Here is a 20,570-nt window from a genome sequence, read left to right on the forward strand (position 1 = left end):
CAAAACTTACGAATTTATGTAGTCGTTCTGTACAAAAATGCCCCGTTCATGCTACGTGAAACATCTGTGAACACTTTCAAATAAAGCTGTTTCATTCAGAATAACATGCTGCGCACCGAGTACTGAGCAAAGAGAAACTGAGCAGCGCTGCTAACACTGTTCACTGAAGGAGAAGCAGGCGGTGATGTACACGGTAGGACAGGTTGATCTGTCTACGGCCTGTTTTACAAAACAAACCGCCGTATTAACGTTTGTACCTCATTATTCTAGTCAGTCAAACAGAATAAAGTCGACATAGATGGACTTTAGTAGGAAATGTCGACTTTTTGCCTCTGTTTTGTGGGCCTTCATGTCTCCACCCGTATTGGGGAAGCAGTTGCCATTGTGTGTTTAAAACCGTCTAAACTCTCACAGTGTAGGACTGACAGGAATACACTAAAGCTAAATGTTTAAAGTGAACTACAGCTTTGTGTCTGGCTGTTACGGAGTCAGTAACACTTCCCTCCGTGAGCACTCTTCTTCACGGCCAGCTTGAGTGATGTTTGTATCGGTGCATTATTACGAGTACAAGTAAACGAGCATGGAATCGGCCTGATGGCAGTATCTATATCAGCGCTTCTTTAGTCCTGGTCAGATGTCTTCAAATGATCTGTAAAGCCATCGGGCAGTGAGCATGAATTTGGCCAGAAACACCAACTAGAGTAAATACGTGTAAATAAACATGGCATTGTTTTTACATGGTTTGTCAGTGTGTTAGCATAACAATTTCCGAAGCTCTCTTTGACAAAGTCCAGTATTTAGTTACTTCCAGCTTATTAGTATTTTAATAAATTATATCAGATGTGCTGCTTATTGGATGTAGCAAATCTGTGCAGTCGCTGGAGTGCACAGAGAAGCCGTGAACCCATCCAGTGAGATCAGTAAAAGCAAAAAAAAAAATCTTGTTGCATTTTACTGTGTTAGTGTTTATTTGTATTTATTTTAATATTATATTGTGGTTTAATTGGCAAAATGCTCACTGCTAGAGTTTAACATTTTTCCTGGCTGCCTAAGAGTTTTGCACAGTATGTCTCGGTGAGCGTTTGTGGACACTCACTAAAGTATTAGTGAAATAAGAAGTGGGCGAATTGGTAGAGCACTAACAGGAAGCTTTGTTTCTTTGGTTTGACTCCACTTAAGTGTCCTTTAAGAGTATATGAGCTTATGTTTCATACTCATCCAGTATTTTACACCAGTGACTCGTGTCCAGCCTGGTGGGCATCTGTTTAGATAAGAGTTTTCCCTGCTCTAAAAACCTACTTTCAGCTTTTGTGTCGCTCTGTTGTCTTGAGCTGCAGTTGGTATGTGGTACATGCCACATTTAGGTTCAGGTGCCGCAGTGCACAGGGACACAAGTCAAAATGTGATGGGGATACATATCTTTACATGTGAGGAGGAATTCTGCAGTATTTCAGATTTCTGTTTTAGTCATTATGAGGAAAACTAAGTGTTTTAATGTGAAATGCTTAGTTCTAGAGAAACAAACCAGGTCAGAATTGTTCATTAATAGTGATGGTAACCAGATGTCCGATATGTTGCATGGGTACATCACAAGTTATTGCAAAAAAATGCACTAGTACATTGCTGAATATATTGTTTTGTGATAGTTTTTGTGTTTTTTGGCTTAAAACAAACAAACAAAAAAAAATCATGCAGGGTGTGCACTGTTAGAAATAAAGGTTCTGTGCAGGTACATTTTTCAGTCATCAAGGTACAAACAATGAAAATGCTCCCTCAAAGGTACAACAGTGGTTTTAAGGTCCAAATATGTACCTTAATTAAGTTTTTCTGGGTGAAAAGTACAGATTTGTACCTTTTCAGAACCTGATGTTTTAAAACAGAATGACAAAATACTCACTGCTAGATTTTAACATTTTTCCTGGCTGCCTAAGAGTTTTGCACAGTATGTCTCGGTGAGCGTTTGTGGACACTCACTAAAGTACTAGTGAAATAAGAAGTGGGCGAATTGGTAGAGCACTAACAGGAAGCTTCGTTTCTTTGATTTTCAGAAAACTGTACCATAATTAAGTTTTTCCGGGTGAAAAGTACAGATTTGTACCTTTTCATAACCTGATGTTTTAAAACAGAACAACAAAATAAAAGCCTGGAGACGAGACGGGGTGTGTGGAGTCAGCACAACTTAGAAAATATAATTTCAATGGATTATGGTTCAGTTATGTTCCCTGACTAAAGGTTCTGAGATGTACCCTTGAGGGTACCACCCCAGTGACAGTTTTTTTCCCTAAGAGTGGAGGGGGGTGGGGAAAGTCCCCAAAGAAAAATTATTTTTTGGCATTTTCCACTGTTTATCATATATTACATGTTTAAAAACTCTGAGGACGAGCTGTATATTCACTGGCCATTTTGTATAGTAAATAAAATGGCTATAATTCTGCTGTTGACTTAGTGAACCCTGGTTCTTTTCACCACCACTGTCGAGACAATCACAGCTAGTTTCTCTGCAGTGAACCATTTCACATCAAACCGCTCTGCCTGACAGATGTGAAGTTTTTGTGGCTCGTGCTGATAGCATTTTTAAAGGGATAGAAAATTTTGATAACACCAGCTGGTATGATTTTATATTTACACCACTTGTTTTTGTTAGATGGTTATTTACTAACTAAAAAGATTCAGTTCTTAATTGTTGTGGTAAGTGATATTTTTGTCGATGTTGTGGGTCGTCAGTAACAGCGGAAATCAGCCAGCCGATAAATTGGTTCAGCCCTCCTCATTGATTGTATCATGCATTCATTTGGACAAATTTCCCTTAATCTACCTTACCACAAGAAGTTGAAGCTGAGACCGAATTGCTGTTCCACACATCTGAATTAGATTCAGAGAAGAATTCTTGTGCAACACTGATGGATTCGATTGGACTGTCAGTGTGAGTCATAGAAGTGTTAGTTTATAGAAGCTGTCAAATTGTCAGGAAGCACCTGGCACTAAACTTTTCAAGGCATCCTTTGCAGCTGGATGTAACCTGAAATCCAGTGGCTGAGTGTTTCTTTGTGTAGTGATTTGTCTCCTTTTATTGCCAAAGTTATTCGTCAGGATTTTTCACAAGCTAAAGTAATAAGCATGATTGTAGCCCTGGGTCTTCAGAAAGATTAGAAAAAGACATCTAAAATAGGTGTAATCTCACCTGAATGAGAGATCTATAAGTGTCTAAATATTTGGAGAGGGTTTGGGGGTTTGGGAGGGTTTGATCTGGGCCTGGAAGTTTCATGCACAAAACCCTATTTGTGTTGCTATATAATGTCTTATGAAAGTGTAATTTTCTATAAGGTGATTATGCTGGCATTTTAACTTCCAATGGCTATTTTTTGATCCAAGTTAGGTATACGTTTACAGAACTGTCAAATATGAAAATGGTGAGATTTAATTAAGGTTATTTTGGGTAGTTAAGTGTGATTTAATCACATTTGTCATACTTGCTCAAAGTTGACTCTAAAAAGAGTGCTTCCATTTGGCAAGAAGTGTTGTATCTGCATGAGTGAATAAACTTTATAAGAATCTGTTTATTATTTTCAATAATTCAGTAACATTGTTTGTTTTTATCATGTGAGCTCAGTGTTTTGGGATAATTTGTCATTTTTATAATAGGTTTAGAATAATTTAGACATGTTGAATAGCGAAATTTTGATGTTTTGGAGTTTAAAAGGGGGTCAAACAATTTCAAAAAGTCAAGTGCACGTGTACAATAGCTACCTCTCTTTAGCATCACTTAAAGATGTGGCTAATTTGATTTGACAGTTTATATACTAGCCCTAGGTTAGGCTTCTTTTGAATTGGCACAATCCTGCTTGTTTTTTCTGAGATCAAGGATTTGTTTTTCAGTGTTTAACAACATACTAAATTGGCGTTCCAACAAAATGTTTCGTTTATTCCAAAGGTGACTCACTTTTGCAGTTTTGTCCACATTTTGCAGTTGTAGATTATCTAAGGTTTCAGATTTTTCCTTTTTTTCCTTCTGTATTTTCTTTGCAGCGAGCACTAGTTGGAGAGCATGGCTCACTCCAAGAATCGAGCCACAGATGGCAAGATCACCTACCCACCGGGGGTGAAGGAGATCTCTGATAAAATCTCAAAGGAGGAGATGGTGCGGAGGCTCAAGGTAAAGATCAATTCAAGTGAAGTATTCATCAGGTTCAGGCTTATTCTAGTTCAGATAAGGCTTGTGCTGAGCTGAGTTGTATCTTGAATCTGTTAGTGGATGGTCATCACTGGACAATTTAAATGTTGTAAAACATGCTGCACAAATAATAAGGAAATGTAAGTCAGTAGTAGATTATAATTCACTGTGTGTTATTTGGTTTACTTTGTTTTATTTTGTAGTTCTATATTAGCACAACATCCATGGTCAGGCTTTCAAACCAGATCAAAGCTATTCTGTAGCCGTCCGTAAGCGTAGCATCTTTTCTTATGAAAATGATTGTAGGCAAGGATGAAGTTGAGACAACAAACTTGTACACAATCGTACAAGCCTAGTTTATGCCATATTCTGTATATTTCTGCATGTTTTTTATGCAGTTACACCGTTTTCCTGGTCAGCATCAAATAATAAATGTTTCATTGCTCCTGGTGCTGTTTTTCATAGATGGTGGTGAAGACCTTTATGGACATGGATCAGGATTCAGAAGAGGAGAAAGAGCTGTACCTGAACCTGGCCTTGCACCTGGCCTCAGACTTCTTTCTAAAACACCCAGACAAAGACGTCAGGCTCCTAGTGGCCTGCTGCCTGGCTGACATCTTCCGCATCTACGCCCCAGAGGCGCCCTACACCTCACCAGATAAGCTAAAGGTAGGAGAGCTTTTGGAAAACCTATACAACCATATCACTGCATTAATTTGGTGTGTATTGTACAGGGTGATTCAAAAAGATCCAAATTGCTTATTTCACTTGTAAATCATTACAGAACAATGCAGTTAATTGTAAATGGTTTAAATGAGCATAAAGTTTATGTAATTCTAGAAGTGCTCAATATGAACCTCCTCCAGCAGTACAGACAACATCGACGCGATAGTCAAATTCATCCCGTACTCGATTGAGCATATCAGGTGTCACTGTGCTCACGGCTCTTTCAATACGATTTCGGAGATCGTCCAGTGTTGTTGGGAGTGGCACATAAATAGAATCCGTAACGTACCCCACAAAAAAAGTAACACGGCGTGAGATCTAGTGATGCTGGTGACCTTTTTCTTGGAACTGTTGGTACCAATGAAGAATGCTCTGAGCTGTTGGAGGTTCACTGCCATACTGACAGTCAGAAACTCTATGAACCCCTTTTTCAGTTGGTATGTGATTGGTTCCTAGGCGCCTCACGGTTGTAAAAATATGGCACTTGGAAATCGGATGAATCTTTTTGGATCGCCCTGTACGTTTAGTTGACAGCTCTATTTTGGAATTATTTTTTCTCCTTGATAAGTAGTCTGCATTCTCTTATTATTTTGGACATTTGCATGATTTTTAGTACTAATACCTACACTCCTAAAAATAAATGTCAGAGCTTTTGGAGCAATCCCACAAACACATGGTTTTCTAAAGAATCTTTTAGTAGATGGTCCCTTACAGCGCAATTTTTGTAAATGAAATGTGTGGCTTTTGAAAGAACCTTTTTCCAAGTTTTTATACCCATTAAAACATTTTCTGGCCAATCCTTGTACCATTTTGGACACTTTATTTCAAAGAGCCTAGTACATTTACAGGGGTTATAAAATACTTCTGCAGTTTGCTTATGGCATGAATGTAGTTTTTAGTGCTTTAGTGGAGAGAAGAGGAAAAAAGAAACATTTTAGCAGAGCAGCCTTGAATCCACAGGATTTAAAATATTTAGCTCATGCTTCTGTCCTCCTCTCCCCCCAGGATATATTTATGTTCATAACTCGACAGCTGAAAGGATTGGAGGACACCAAAAGTGCCCAGTTCAATCGATATTTCTACTTACTGGAGGTACGTGACAAGAGATGCTCAGTTCATTTTCACTAAGCACTGTACTGGCTGCATAGCAATGTTCTTTTTTTCCGCCCTACGTGTGCCCTGACAGAATATTGCCTGGGTGAAATCGTACAACATCTGCTTTGAGTTGGAGGACAGCAATGAAATATTTACTCAACTGTACAGAACCCTCTTCCAAGTGATCAAGTGAGTCTCTCTTTTCCTATATGTGAAAGTCTTTATACATGCTTTCCACACACGTCTCTCCATAATGACCATTATTCTGTATTGCTGTTCGTGCACACATCAGCTTGCAGCTTTTCTGTCCTCCCATGATCATAATTCAGAAGGGCACGGTTGTAGTTTACCACGTGCTGATGTAAATGGAAAGCTGTGGCTTATTCATTATGTTGTAATGAGCTGTCAGCCTCCTGTCCGCTGATATTATTTCCCTGCGTGCAGTTCAGTTGACAGTGCTCTGTGTGAGAGTCCCAGGTGGGACCTCTCATTGGGTGTGCTGTGTAAAAGCCGTGTGCAGGGGTGATTCATCTCACCCTCTGTTGCTCACCCAGCTGGAAATGTCCTCACCGGAGGGAACACAGTGGAGAGCTGATGAGCTCATGTTTAAATGGGGTAAAAAAAAAAAAAGAGCCTCTCTCTCCCAGACTCCCTGTAATGCACCACCTGCAGAAATGAATTTAAAAAGCTGTGTGTACATTAGCTTTGTGTTTCAGGACTAGTGGTGTAATGACGTATTTTCAGCGATGATATTCGGTTCTAATTATATACCCTTGTTATTGTATAGCATGTCTCCATTTTCTACCACCCAGTATTAAAATATCAACATATTGCAAAAGCGCAATTTAAAAATTTGCCAAATTGACGGAGAGCATCACACACTTAACATCAGGTTTTTACAGAATTTCTAAAAGAGAGTGTAACACATGAGTTTAAGTCCCGAAAAGAACCTCAAAAGCTCAAATCTCCCTCATTATCGTGTGAAGGAAACAAAGCTGAAACTGGAGCAGACCTGCTTGTGACTTTTGTGCACACTCAAGAAAAGTCCCAGCTACAAACTGGGAATGAATATGGAGTTGAGAATCGCAGATATCATTGTGAGAGCTATAGAAATATTTTATTGCAAACTGGCTGCTGGCTTGAAGTTGTAGAATGTAGAGAGTGACTGTTTGCTTGTGTTCATCAAGCAGCTTCATGATGCACTGCACATGCTGGTGTGCATACACTGTCTGCCTCTCTTTTTCTGTTTTGTTTTTTTAAATTGTTATTCTAGACAACAAATACTGGTTGTATTGTAAGCCTAGTTGTTTGTTTGCATTTTGAACAGGAAAAAACAGGCTTTTTTTATTATTATTTATTTTCATTTTTAAATTATTTATTCATTTATTGAACAAAGTAGAACCTGATGGATTTTTATGAACCAAATGCCAGAGAAATACAGAGTAGGAAGAAGAAATGGATTTCTCTTGCAGTAGAGTTATTTATTATTTTTCTTGGCACCGCATTCTACAAAAACACAACAGCAACCATGACTGCTCTTTTTTTTTGCACATCTGTACAAATCAGAAAATCGAACTTCATAAAAATGAAAATAAAAAAAAAAGCATAGCATTCCCGTTTGTCAGTTTCGGGCTCAGTGTGAAAGACTACCTTCCTATGCATGTGTTTGTTTCCAAAACTTGATGTGCAAAAAAAAAGTTGATCTGGCTTTTAGAGACAGTAGTAAGTAAGATAATCTGGCATTTGTGCTGTAAAACTAGAAGCTTTTTATGGCTGTTTCTCCTCAGCAATGGCCACAATCAGAAGGTGCACATGCATATGGTGGACCTGATGAGCTCAATCATCTGTGAGGGTGACTCCGTCTCTCAGGAGCTTCTGGACACTGTCTTGGTCAATTTGGTTCCCGCACACAAGGTACGCTGCACAAATGCGCAATTATCCGCCTTTGAGTAATTACTGCATGTGTGACTGTAATATTCACGGCTCGTACTAATTCTGAAATGTCTGCAGAATCTGAATAAACAGGCGTATGACCTGGCCAAAGCCTTACTGAAGAGGACTGCACAGGCCATAGAGCCTTACATAACTAATGTGAGTGGATTTTACAGCTATAAGCTTAAATTGTCTGTTTTTGTATGTTGTGGGTTTTTTGTGTTTGGATTTTTTAGGTTTAAATTCTTAACAAGATCCTGGGGTTTGACACTTACCCTCAAGCGACCATGCAGTGATCAGAAGCATTTTCAAGTATACAGAGGAAGCTCGGGTTAGAAACCACAGTGTTATGCCATAATACGAGCTTCAACTTGACCACATTCATCATTAGCGCCCACAGGAACAGGCGGACAGTGTGCTGTGCTGGTGGGTCTGTTCCCCACAGTCCTCATTAAAAGCACACAAACTCTAGAGCGAGTGAGTGCAGATGTCCTGCTGGGACTGGAGACCTCCTTAGTGACAGAACAGTGGACTGGGGGGCACTACAGGGTCATTAAGCAGCACTGGAGAGCTGTTGTGCTTTAATGGTAATGGAGTACCAGTTTGCCCTGATCGAATACTACTTTACATGGAAAGATATGTAAAATGTACTCAGTTTTTCTCCTCATCCCAGATGTAATCCCAGAAGTGTTTGAAGTTTTCATGTTTGGTTTTGCACTGCAGCCACAAGGCTACTGTAGCTAACAAGCAATGGAAGCTTATACCCCACAGGTTAACACAGCATACATAAATCCTCACATACTTGCCTCAAACTATGTCAAATTAAGTAATTTCAGGTACTTCATAAAGTGTCAAGGTGCATAAGTCAGCGTATGTCGCCAAGCTACCAACAGTAGTAGCAGCCAGCCACCTGAAAGCTTAGATTTTGTCTGTACTTTTATCCATTTTAATAGATTACAGCATCTCATACTATGTTACAAACCACATAAGGAAGCTTCGAGACAAGTATGAGATTATTTGGGTAGGGATGCACCGATATGTGGGCTGAAGCTGATATTCAGTATTTTTTTTCTTAATTTATTTATGTACATCTCTGCTAATACATTAATGTTTTTACAATGGGTACAGTGGCTTTTATTCAACACTTCATATACTGTTTTGCACTAAATCCAAATAAAAAGCATTAATTATGTGGACTTTGTAATGAAATAAACGGTTGGTCAATGTTTAAGTATAGCCGATATCTAGGATACATTCAGAAAACATTGTTAATCACATTAACAAAAATTGTTGCTGTAATAATGAAATATTGTCTTATTGCCCACCTCTAAATGTAGACACTGGAACTGTATGTACCTGGTTTAGCATAATAGAGAAATATGCCATTTATTTCAACAGAAATGTACAAATGCAGTAAAATGAATAAAATGCAGTCGTTTTAGAGCAGCAGCACAACACTGTCTGAACCTTGTTCTTTTCAGGAGTATTGAAAAAATACATTCTTAAAATATTTATTTGAAATAGGGCTGTAGGTAGAACCACTTTTGAGGCATCCAACACAAGTCCAAGACTAAGAGTAATTTGAATCAAGTTCAGGCTGAGTCCAAATGAAAGTGAGTGGGTCAAGATCGAAGTCCTCTTGGAGAACAAGCCTTAACTAGTCTGTACCTGCTTCTAGTACAGATGTCTAGAACAATATTCAAAAATAACTATCCAATTAAAGTCATAATAAAATACTTCTTCTTCTGCTTACAAACACGTGTATGGTGTTTGTATGGTGTTGCGTGGTGTTCTTAAACTGATATTTTTAGCTGTCTCCTGTTTTTATGAGACTTGGCAGAAACAATACAGTTTATCCAGAATTTCTGAAGTCAGTTTACTGCCAGATGTTTAGTGTTATCCAATTTGTGCACATGCTTTTCAAATGAATGAAAACCTCAGCCTTCCAACCTAACATAGCTGAATACTGCTTTCTAATCTAATCTATGAACACTGTCAGCTAGCTAGTAAATATAGGTGCAAATATGCATCTTTGAGTCCATTTAGCAGTTAAACAGCAGGTTAATTTACCTCCTTTTGAGGTGCCCAAGTGTGATTCAGTGCGACAAAACACCTGTAATATGGATTTGAAAATTTTGAACACCCTCTCTAAATGATCACACACAGTGCCCACTCTGTATGAATCCAGCCAATATGAATGCTAATTGGCTGAATGAAACACAGACAAGACACAATGATTTGGTTTTGAACAGGGGTTAAATTGGGATTTCAGAGGTGAGGGAGTCCTTTTTTCATGGACATCAACAGTGTGGGGAGTTAATATTGTTCAGGGTTTGTATGGTGTTGCGTGGTGTTCTTAAACTGATATTTTTAGCTGTCTCCTGTTTTTATGAGACTTGGCAGAGACAATACAGTTTATCCAGAATTTCTGAAGTCACCTTACTGCCAAATGTTTAGTGTCATCCAATTTGCGCACATGCTTTTTTAAATGAATGAAAACCTCAGCCTTCCAACTTAACATTATTAACGAGTTCAACTCTGATTAGAAAGCAGTATTCAGCTGTGAGCACTGTTAACTAGCTAGCAAATATAGGTGCAAATATGCCTCTTTCAGTTAAACAGCAGGTTAATTTAACTCCTTTTGAGGTGTGATTCAGTGCGACAAAAAGAAAATGCAAAAAATGCAATTATTTTAAATGATGATTGGACTTTTTTCGAGGCCAGAGAATAAATTTGGCGAGACTAATGGCAAGTTTGAGTACAACTGCTACAAAGTCCAAGACAATTGAAAAATAAAATAAGTGTAAGGTACAGCCTTGTACCGCAGAACTAGCGTGAAATATCAGTCAAATCTAAACATGCGTTCAGTGCTGATTTTTAAAAGTGTGTGTGCGTGTGTGTGTGTGTGTGTGTGTGTGTGTGTGTGTGTGTGTGTGTGTGTGTGTGTGCGTGCGTGCGTGCGTGCGTGTATATATTATATCTGCTGATATAATACCAATATCATTGAACATTCTTAGATTAAGGTCTTCAGGTACTTGTTAGCTACATTAGCCAGTTTCAGTACAAGACTAAAGAAGCAAACAAAGCATGTTTGGCTGACTATGTTTCAGGTAAGAGAAAAACTGTGCAAATGTGATTTGTTCCTTTTTCTGTTATCAGAATGTTTACTATGTTGCAGTATTTGTTCCGTTTTATAATTAAATGAAGTGCTGTTGCATATTTCGAGCCACTTCTAGACTAGTCATTTTCTTTTGGTTGTTCTGATGAAAGCATTTCAACTTGAGTGAATACTTCTTTTTATAAAGGTGTGGTTTGATTCCATGTCAGTCCTCACCTCTGTCTGTGTGATAAACATGGTCCCTGAAACTACTGCTGGAGCTGATTCCAGATCAGTATAGCAAGGGAACGACTCTGCCCTCCTGACAGTGATGAATGGAGGCATGTGAACTGTGGCTGTGTTTCTCTCAGTTCTTTAACCAGGTGCTGATGCTGGGGAAAACTTCAGTGAGCGACCTGTCAGAGCACGTCTTTGATTTAATCCTGGAGCTCTACAACATCGACAGTCATCTACTCCTGTCTGTACTGCCTCAGCTAGAGTTTAAACTGAAGGTAAGATGGAGCGGCCTCCCTTCAGCAGCCTAACACTCGGATGCATAGTTGTGAACAGTCATGAGTGAATTTTAATATACATGTGTGTTTAAACATGCTCTAAACACAAATGATGACAGTAGCAGAGAAGAAAGTGAGATGCCCTCTGGCAGTGTGTTTTATATTGTTTGGCACATTGGTCTGAGCATGCAAATTTCCATCTGTTGGCTGTAGCCATGGGCCAAGTATTATATTTGATGATTCTTTTAGTCTGAAAGTTGTAGGTTAAATGAGAGTTAATTTGTAAGAATGAGATTTATATGATGAAATGGTGTGTTCATTAAGTGTCATCAGTGCATGTATGTAGTATTTCCCTTTGTGTAGACTTTCATTAAGCCTGTTACAATAGCCTAGCTTATCCCACTCTAGTCTTTCTACAAAGTACAATAAGAAGGAAGACTAAATAGACTAAATTACAGATGAATTAATTGACCCTGGCTTTAGTTTCTGCAGCTGTATTTATGGAAAAGCACTAATCTGTGAGTTTGTGCCTGTGTCTGCAGAGTAACGATAACGATGAGCGCCTTCAAGTTGTGAAGCTCTTGGCTAAGATGTTTGGGGCTAAGGATTCTGAGCTAGCCTCTCAGAACAAACCTCTGTGGCAGTGCTACCTCGGGAGGTAGAGCTTCTTCATTATTATGCCATTCTCATTTTCTAATCCCAGGCTAATGAACCCTTTTTTTCTCAGTGGAGCCTTGTTGATGTTAAACGCCTGCACTTTCACAGGTTTAATGATATCCATGTTCCTATTCGACTGGAGTGTGTGAAGTTCGCCAGTCACTGTCTGATGAACCATCCTGACTTGGCTAAGGACCTTACAGGTAGGACAAACACCTTAGACAATAGGGCTGCACAAAATATTGTTTTTTAATCATTATTATGGTACTGATCTTTTTAATACTGATATGTGAGAAGGCTACAATATTCAAATGAGCCCTTTAACCAATCACAGTAGTCTAGAAGCCTGCTTTGTGCAGTTGATCAGTCATAGTCAAGGGGAGGCTTTAGAACAAATGATGTAGTGATTAGGGCCCTTCACGGTCAGGGGCCAGTCTCGTTGCAGTGATTAGGAGTTCTGTTTAGTAAGTAGTGACACTGCATGAACAAGCAGAGCACCATGTCATACCGGCTAAAAAAGGTTTTCTTTTGAAATATACTGTTGGCTTAACTGTGTTGCTCTGAGTATCCTAACCATTATCAGTTCCAGATGTCAGTTTTTGTGGGTGCTTTGATGAATCAAAGTATTCATGTAATCCAATAAATTATGTTGGTCAAAATAATGCAAGCCTGTGTTTAAAAACCCACTTGTGAATCAATAATGTTTTATGGTTAAAAAGCCCATATCATGGAAAACTTGATGTTCCACATGTTTTCTCTAAATCAAACGTATTAGTTTGATGTAGTATGCAAACGCTGTTGAAGTTTCAAAAGAAACATTTCATTCCCCAGTCTATATGATGCATAGATGAATCAAAAAAAGTTTCAAAAAAGCCTATTTTGAAAAGTGTTTTTGTGATATTACAAAAATCAACATCATTTCCGTACATCCACCTATTCAGCCTACGGCAGTTTAGCTCTACTCATTCACTCTGAGGTTACAAGGAGTGTCTGGACTGAATTTTGCATAGGCACAATACAAGGCAGCCAGTCAGAACAGAAGTAATTTACATAAATCAGTCTTTTAAGGAACGGTAACAAAAAGAGCCTGCTTATTTTTAACAGATAAAGATAGTAGGGTTGGGTGATATGGCGCAAAAAAAAAAATACCTTGGCACTTCAAAACATTGACATGATACTTGAGATTCATCGCAGTATTTGAGATTTCTGTGGTTTGATAAGTTGAAACATACTTTCACATACTGTTCTGACCTAAACACAATTAAACAGGACTAATTATACTGTTACTATTGCCCCCCTCTAAAAGAGAAGTTGGAAAATGGTCATGTAAACACACATAATGACATTATGATACATAAACCTACGACAAAGTCTTAAGTGGGTCTTAAAAAGCAACAAAATACAGTGTTTTCATTCTGATCTTTATGGACCTTTTTGTACTTGCAGAATATCTTAAAGTGAGGTCCCATGACCCAGAGGAAGCCATCCGGCACGATGTGATCGTGTCCATCGTTACTGCCTCTAAAAAAGATCTGTCGCTGGTCAACGATCACTTGCTGAACTTCGTGAGAGAGAGGACACTTGACAAGCGGGTGAGTTCTTTTGGAACTCAGTGTCCAGTAGTATTATGCCGTTTCTAGATGGGTGGTATTTTCCCTCTTCTCTGCCATCAGAGCCCAGGACAAGACGCTCCAACCTTGTGATGTCAGTGCAGTTGACTAGCCGTGCTCAAGCACATTAACTCTGTGGTTTCTATCCAGACCCACTACGTTTTTTCTCCTAATCTAATCTGCAGGCTTTTTGAGCTGCCAAGCAGTGGAGGTCCAATGAAATAAATTGAACCATTGCTCACATATAGCTGTTCTTCAGCCTTTTCAAACCACATTTAGGGTGAAATCTAATTGATCCTCTTTTTGGCCACCTGCATGAATGACACTGCTGCTGACATTATGCCTGTTCGTTCTTCCATGTGTAGATGAGCACAGAAAGCACTGATAAGCTGCTTTTATTGAAACGCTGCTATTTTTCCCACCAGGTTGCTTTGTCTCAAATTATAGTGATTAAAGAATTAGGTTTATTTTACTTACTCCTTTCACAGTGATATTATTTGGAGCTAAAACTTCAAACCATTGTTCATTTTTGGGCCTTGCACAAAAAGCTCTGACCGCAGTTGTCTTATCTTTGGTGCATTTGTACCCTCTACCAAAGCAGATTAATATCTGAGTGATTCATTGGTTTTGGCTGTGCCTCATTGTTTATTCCATAAGGGTTTGTTATTGCATATGAGTGCATAATTTTTCCACTTAGTTCTGTATTTTTTGCTGACTGATTTTATGACAGTATTAATATCCCACGTGCTTTACATGATGCTTCCACAGTAAGTGCTAGTTTTTCTTGTACGTGTTCTGTTACAGTGGAGGGTGCGTAAAGAAGCTATGATGGGCCTTGCACAGATCTACAAGAAGTACTCGCTGCAGGCAGAAGCAGGCAAGGAAGCAGCCAAACAGATCTCCTGGATCAAAGACAAACTGCTGCACATCTACTATCAGAACAGCATAGATGACCGGTGAGTGGACCTGCGCAGGAAGATACTTGCTGTTTGTGTTCCTTCTGTTAAAAGTTAAACCTGTAAAATTATAGGTTAGTGTAGTTGTGTTCAATATGTGGAAAAGTGTCTGTTATAGTTTGAATCTGAATTGGCCTTCGTATTTAATTTAGCCTGGTGCTTAGACATTCCTGTAGCTGCATTCCTGTAGTTTTTTGCCTTCCTTGGCCCAAACTGAAGCTTGGAACACAGTGGGCCAAACAAAGTGTAAATATAATAAAAACACTTTACATAAACTTTTGAAAATGTTTAGTATGTAAGCTGCAGTGTGTGCCATGAAGTTATGCTTTGGCTCTGGTGTTTGAATTTTTTTGTTTTTTCCAAATACTACAGATGGCAAATGGTCTGAAATCTGTGGAGGAGAAGTCATTAGGTGTTGTGTTGGGTGTTTGATAGTGTCTGGAAATATCCCTCAGAAAAACCATGAAATAGCTCCAACCTGCTGATGTTTTCCATTGTTTATGTTTTGCCGCTTTAACACTTTGAATGCGTCTCTGCTGACCAGTACAAGAGAGCTAAGAAAACACACAGCATTCCTAGTTTTCATTACCATTAAAACTATTTGCAAAGTCTTAGACTGGTACTTTATTGTAGGCCTATTTAGTCTTTTATTTTTATTTGATTAAACTTTTCATCTGTGTTTCTCTTTCAGCCAAAAACAAAGTGGCATCCCTTACATCCTCTATTGATAACATAACTGTAAGGAGTGTGTTTCTATGATTACGTTACAGAAGGTGTAGTCCTGATTCAGTGGTGTGTAGTATGCATGGTGAGAGAATCCATTGTGGGGGAAAAACTAGTTCTATATCTTTAATGTTAATAATGTGGGCATCTGTGTATTAGAAGTACAACCCTATTTCCATCTCCTGTGTTAGAGCAATTATTTGTTCTCTTGTCATGAGAACATGTCCTTGAAAATGATATCTTTATGTGTCTGTGGTGGTGTAACAGCTTAGGAGTTGCTAAGAGTGCAGTACTTTTTCAGGTGCAGCATTTATTAAGGTGTTTTATACTTTTGACTCATGAAAATATTTCTCAAGGTCCCAAAGGTGAGAGAGACTACAGGCCATAGTAATTGTCATTGAATTATCCTACCAGACATTTTCCCCTGGCCAAATAAATGACAGTGTAGCTTTAGTAATAAAAATTGATTACTCTGTAATGCTGCACACCACCTTATGTGCCATAAATTTCTTTATTATTACACTCAGTAGGCACAGTGTTGCAGTGGGTAGCGTTGTCGCATCATAGTGCTACCCACTGATGTCATGTCTGTGTGGAGTTGTTCTCCCCGTGACTGCGTGGGTTTCCTCTGGGTGCTCCGGTTTCCTCCCACAGTTCAAAGACATGCAGTCAGGCGAATTGGAGATGCTAAACTGGCCCTAGGTGTGACTGTGTGTGTGAATGTACATGTCTGTGCTTCTGCCCTGTGTTGGACTGGCAACCTGTCCAGGGTGTTTCCTGCCCTCCGCCCGATTGGCGCTGGGATAGGCTCAAGCACCCACCGTGACCCAGGAGGATAAGCGGCTTAGAAAATGTATAAGAAATAAGAAAATTTATTCGATTGACTTTGCAGAGGCTTGTAATATGCAAATTTTATTAATGGATAAAGAACGTGACTGCTTAGGATCCAGGTTGTATTTGCTACATTATGTTTTTCCGAAGACGCCATTTTATACTGTGTAGAAAGATGTTTTTTCCAGTGAGAACCTGCTTCTTTTCCTTCACTAACAGTGCTTTAACATTCTCTGTATGGAGCTGCACTGTGCCAGGTCTGAGTGGAAGGGAATAATGATGAAGTGTGCTGCATGACTGCATTCTCCCTGTAGGTTGGAGTCTGCATTCATAAAGGAGAGAGAAGAAAATACACTGATAGCATCAGGAAACTGCACACTGATCCTGATGCTCCTCATACAGACTTGTCTGACTGCAGAGATGAGGAGTGGCGAGAACAGCATCAAGAAATAACCAGGGGCCAAATTGCTCACATTTTAACGTTTTTAAACCCTTTAAAACTGAGTAGAATGGAAGCAAAAAATCCAGCATGAATAACATTTGTAAATAAATAGCTATGTATTTTAAAATTATTGTGCTTTTACTGTGTTGTCAAGCTTAAGTGTTTTTTGTATTTTCTAAAGTTTTGATATAAAATGCCTCTAAACTGCAGTCAGTTAGAGTATAAATTGCTTTTTAAAAACATTTTTTTTTATCTCAGGAGAACATGATCATGGTTTCTGACTTTGCCAGTCAGATCTTATTCCTTTAAACAATTGTATGAAACCCTTGCATTACATATTAAGCTTTTCTGTTGTATGTCAGGGTTAAATATGTTAATCTATACAAAATTGAGTCCCTGTGCTATGAGCATTTTTGATGTGATTTGCAGTTATTGATCAAAAAAGTGAAAACCTGGCAACAAATGCTTAATCTCTCTTTTAGTTATAAACTACTGCAGAGTAGATGTCTCTGCCTTTTTTCAAAGTAAATGCAGGTGGCAGCTGTATGTAAGTGCAGAAAAGCTTGTTTGGGATTGTTTGTTTCTCAGTTTTTCCTCTGTATGTGATCTAATTTCTTTCTTGTCCTAATGCAAATTTGTTGTAGTTTTCATAAAAAAAATGAAAATAATCTATGTAAATGGTTTTGTTCCTGCCAGGTTGCTTGTGGAACGAATCTTTGCACAGTACATGGTGCCTCACAATTTAGAGACTACAGAACGGATGAAGTGTCTGTATTACCTATATGCTACGTTGGATTCTAATGCAGTAAAGTAAGTCCACTAATGACCGCTAGATAGACTGAGCTTAGCTTGGGTCTCTCTCCACCGCAATACCACATCACGTGACCATCTTAATGTTTTTACATTCATTATTCTGCAGATGTTCTACATACCCTTGTATATAGTTTGTATTGGCCATTATAGTTGATGCATTAACAGATATATAATGCTAATATTAGGTTAACAAATTGTTTTCTCAGAGCCCTGAATGAGATGTGGAAGTGTCAGAATATGCTACGGCACCATGTCAAAGATCTGCTGGATCTTGTGAAACAGCCAAAGGTAGGTTCTGTCTGTCCTGTGTTGCGATAATTTGAGATCCTGAATATCATGTTCTGTGATTCACAAGTATGACATAACTTAATTTTATTTTCCTTCTTTTAGTCGGACTCCTACAACAAGGCGGTCTTCTCAAAAGTCATGGTCATCACAAGTACGTCTTACATACTCCTTGAACTGATGAGATCAAGACCAGATCTCTTGTTGTAATAGGATGAGAATAGAGTTCATCTGATCTGTGTGTCTGGTGGCTTTCTTAGGGAACTTGCCGGATCCAGGCAAGGCACAGGACTTTGTGAAGAAACTGGTTCAGGTTCTGGAAGAGGACGAGAAGATCAGGAAGCAACTGGAGACACTGGTCAGCCCCTCCTGCTCCTGCAAGCAGGCTGAGGTCTGCGTGGTAAGTCTCTGCTCTCATGCTCCTTTACTTTGATACGGATTTTCTTTATTCCTGCATTTGAATATTTTAAGGGTTTGATAGACTGAAGTAACTGCTGTGCCTTCACAGTATTGACTTGTGTGACTGAATGAAAGGATAGCATAACATTTTTGAGGTCTGGAATATAAAAATACGTAATGACTGACACTTTGAGACACTGCTTTGTTGCTATATCATCATATTTTACCTTGTTGGACTTGTATTTTGCTGTTCAGAAAAGAAATAGCATGTGTTAGACCAAGTGTAAGAGATGCTCAATTGTTTTACAGCAAACTTACATCTGTCCTTGCTTGTGTTTTCTACAGAAAGATATTACGAAAAAACTGGGCAGCCCCAAGCAGCCCAGCAACCCTTTCCTGGAGATGGTGAAGTTCTTATTAGAAAGGATTGCCCCTGTCCATATTGACACAGAGTCCATCAGGTACAGTTCGCCGACACTATATCCTTTCTAATCCTGGCTGGTTTCTCATCCATCACCTGACTTGCCATCTCATTCTTTCCTTCTGCAGTGCACTAATCAAACAGGTGAATAAGTCCATAGAAGGGACAGCTGATGATGAAGATGAAGGTGTACCCACTGAGCAGGCTATTAGAGCTGGCCTAGAGCTCCTCAAGGTAATGATGCACTCATTTCAGCATTGATTGGTGATAGTGACTGTGTTGGCAGGGATTTTCTGACTAGAGAAAAACTCATTAGTATTGAGCGAGCATGTTTATTTTTCATTTGTTTCCCTGCATCCATTTCAGCTACAAAAAGTAATTATGTGGCAGTTATTTGAACTGGGCAAGTGATCAATCCATAAATGAATTTTACTGAGTACATCAGTGAGGGGACACACAGTGCCACTGTGTCATCAGATTATCACATGCTCATTATTAATTTGTTGGCTTCTTGTCAACAAAGAGTGTATATTGTCTTTTTGTTGACAAGCAGTTAACAAAGGACAGTTGACCACCTGCCTCTTTAATCATTTGAACCACTGAGGGCAAATATATTATGAAGCATAACCCCCTGTGCTGAATGATGTATAATTTATAAGTGCTCTGAAAATAAAGTGTGTCGCATGCCCCCAGGTTCTGTCCTTCACTCATCCGGTGTCCTTCCACTCGGCTGAGACGTTTGAGTCTCTCCTCGGCTGTCTGAAGATGGACGACGAGAAGGTGGCTGAGGCAGCACTGCAGATTTTCAAAAACACTGGCGGGAAACTGGAGGAGAGCTTCCCACACATCAAATCGTGAGTGGGATGCCAGACTCTCGCCAGCTGTGCACTTTCTGCAAAAGAACGTTGGCCAGGGGTTGATGCATGGATTGGAATGACTTGTTATTTGATTATTTATTATTTATTTATACAAACAACCCAATTTCCAAAGAGGTTGGGACACTGAAAAATGTAAATAAAAACAAAATGCAGTGATGTGCAAATCATTTAAACCCTATATTTCATTGAAAATGCAAGACAACATATCAAATGTTGAAACTGAGATTTTTTTTTTTCTGAAAAATATATGCCCGTTTTGAATTTGATGCCATCATGTTCCAAAAAAGTTGGGATGGGGGCAACAAAAGGCTGGTAAAGTTGTGTAGTGCTTAAAAAAATGCAACATCGTTCAGGTCAGTAACATCATTGGGTATAAAAAAGCATCCCAGAGAGGCTTTCAGAAGTGAAAGATGGAGAGGGGTTCACCACTCTGTGAAACACTGCACAATCAAATAGTACAACAATTCAAGAATAACGTGTCTCAACATAAAATAGCAAAGAACATGGAGTTCCTCATCTATAGTACATAATAACATTAAAAGATTCAGAGAATGTGGAGAAATCTCTGTATGCAAGAAACAAGGCCAAAAAGCAGTTTTTGCTGGCCGTAATCTTTGGGCCCTCAGGCAGCACTGCATTAAAAACAGACATGATTCTGTTGTGGAAATCACTGCATGGGCTCAAGCACTTCTGAAAACCACTGTCTGTGAAAACTGTTCAGCACTAAGTTAAAACCATATATAAACAGGATCCAGGAACGCTGCCACCTTCTCTGGGCCCGAGCTCATTTAAAATTGACTGAGGGGAAGTGTCCAGTGGTCCAACGAGTCAACATTTGAAGTTCTTTATGGAAATCATGGACCCTGTGTCCTCTGGGCTAAAGACCACTCAGCTTGTTATCAGCGCACAGTTCAAATGCCAGTATTCATGATGGTACAGGGGTGCATTAGTGCACATGGCATGGGTGACGTGCACATCTGTGAGGGCACCATTAATCCTGAACAATATATACATGTTTTGAC

The 20,570-nt window shown here is 39.1% G+C and overlaps 1 protein-coding gene across 2 annotated transcripts in view; it reads left to right on the forward strand.

Annotated features, from left to right (window-relative positions):
- pds5b (PDS5 cohesin associated factor B) overlaps positions 1-20,570 on the forward strand; it is a 44,575-nt gene that overhangs the window by 5,058 nt on the left and 18,947 nt on the right. For both annotated transcript variants that reach the window (XM_036564850.1, XM_036564860.1), the window contains exons 2-19: positions 4,027-4,153; positions 4,637-4,840; positions 5,903-5,989; positions 6,084-6,181; positions 7,780-7,906; positions 8,003-8,083; positions 11,393-11,533; positions 12,076-12,191; positions 12,299-12,393; positions 13,637-13,782; positions 14,605-14,756; positions 17,449-17,562; positions 17,772-17,853; positions 17,956-18,004; positions 18,111-18,250; positions 18,595-18,710; positions 18,799-18,904; positions 19,364-19,524. In XM_036564850.1, the coding sequence (XP_036420743.1) occupies positions 4,046-4,153; positions 4,637-4,840; positions 5,903-5,989; positions 6,084-6,181; positions 7,780-7,906; positions 8,003-8,083; positions 11,393-11,533; positions 12,076-12,191; positions 12,299-12,393; positions 13,637-13,782; positions 14,605-14,756; positions 17,449-17,562; positions 17,772-17,853; positions 17,956-18,004; positions 18,111-18,250; positions 18,595-18,710; positions 18,799-18,904; positions 19,364-19,524 (2,123 nt within the window). In that variant the 5' untranslated portion in view covers positions 4,027-4,045. The remainder of the gene's footprint in view (positions 1-4,026; positions 4,154-4,636; positions 4,841-5,902; positions 5,990-6,083; positions 6,182-7,779; positions 7,907-8,002; positions 8,084-11,392; positions 11,534-12,075; positions 12,192-12,298; positions 12,394-13,636; positions 13,783-14,604; positions 14,757-17,448; positions 17,563-17,771; positions 17,854-17,955; positions 18,005-18,110; positions 18,251-18,594; positions 18,711-18,798; positions 18,905-19,363; positions 19,525-20,570) is intronic.

The sequence above is a fragment of the Colossoma macropomum genome, unplaced genomic scaffold (assembly GCF_904425465.1).
Source record: "Colossoma macropomum unplaced genomic scaffold, Colossoma_macropomum, whole genome shotgun sequence".
NCBI classification, from domain to species: Eukaryota; Metazoa; Chordata; class Actinopteri; order Characiformes; family Serrasalmidae; genus Colossoma; species Colossoma macropomum.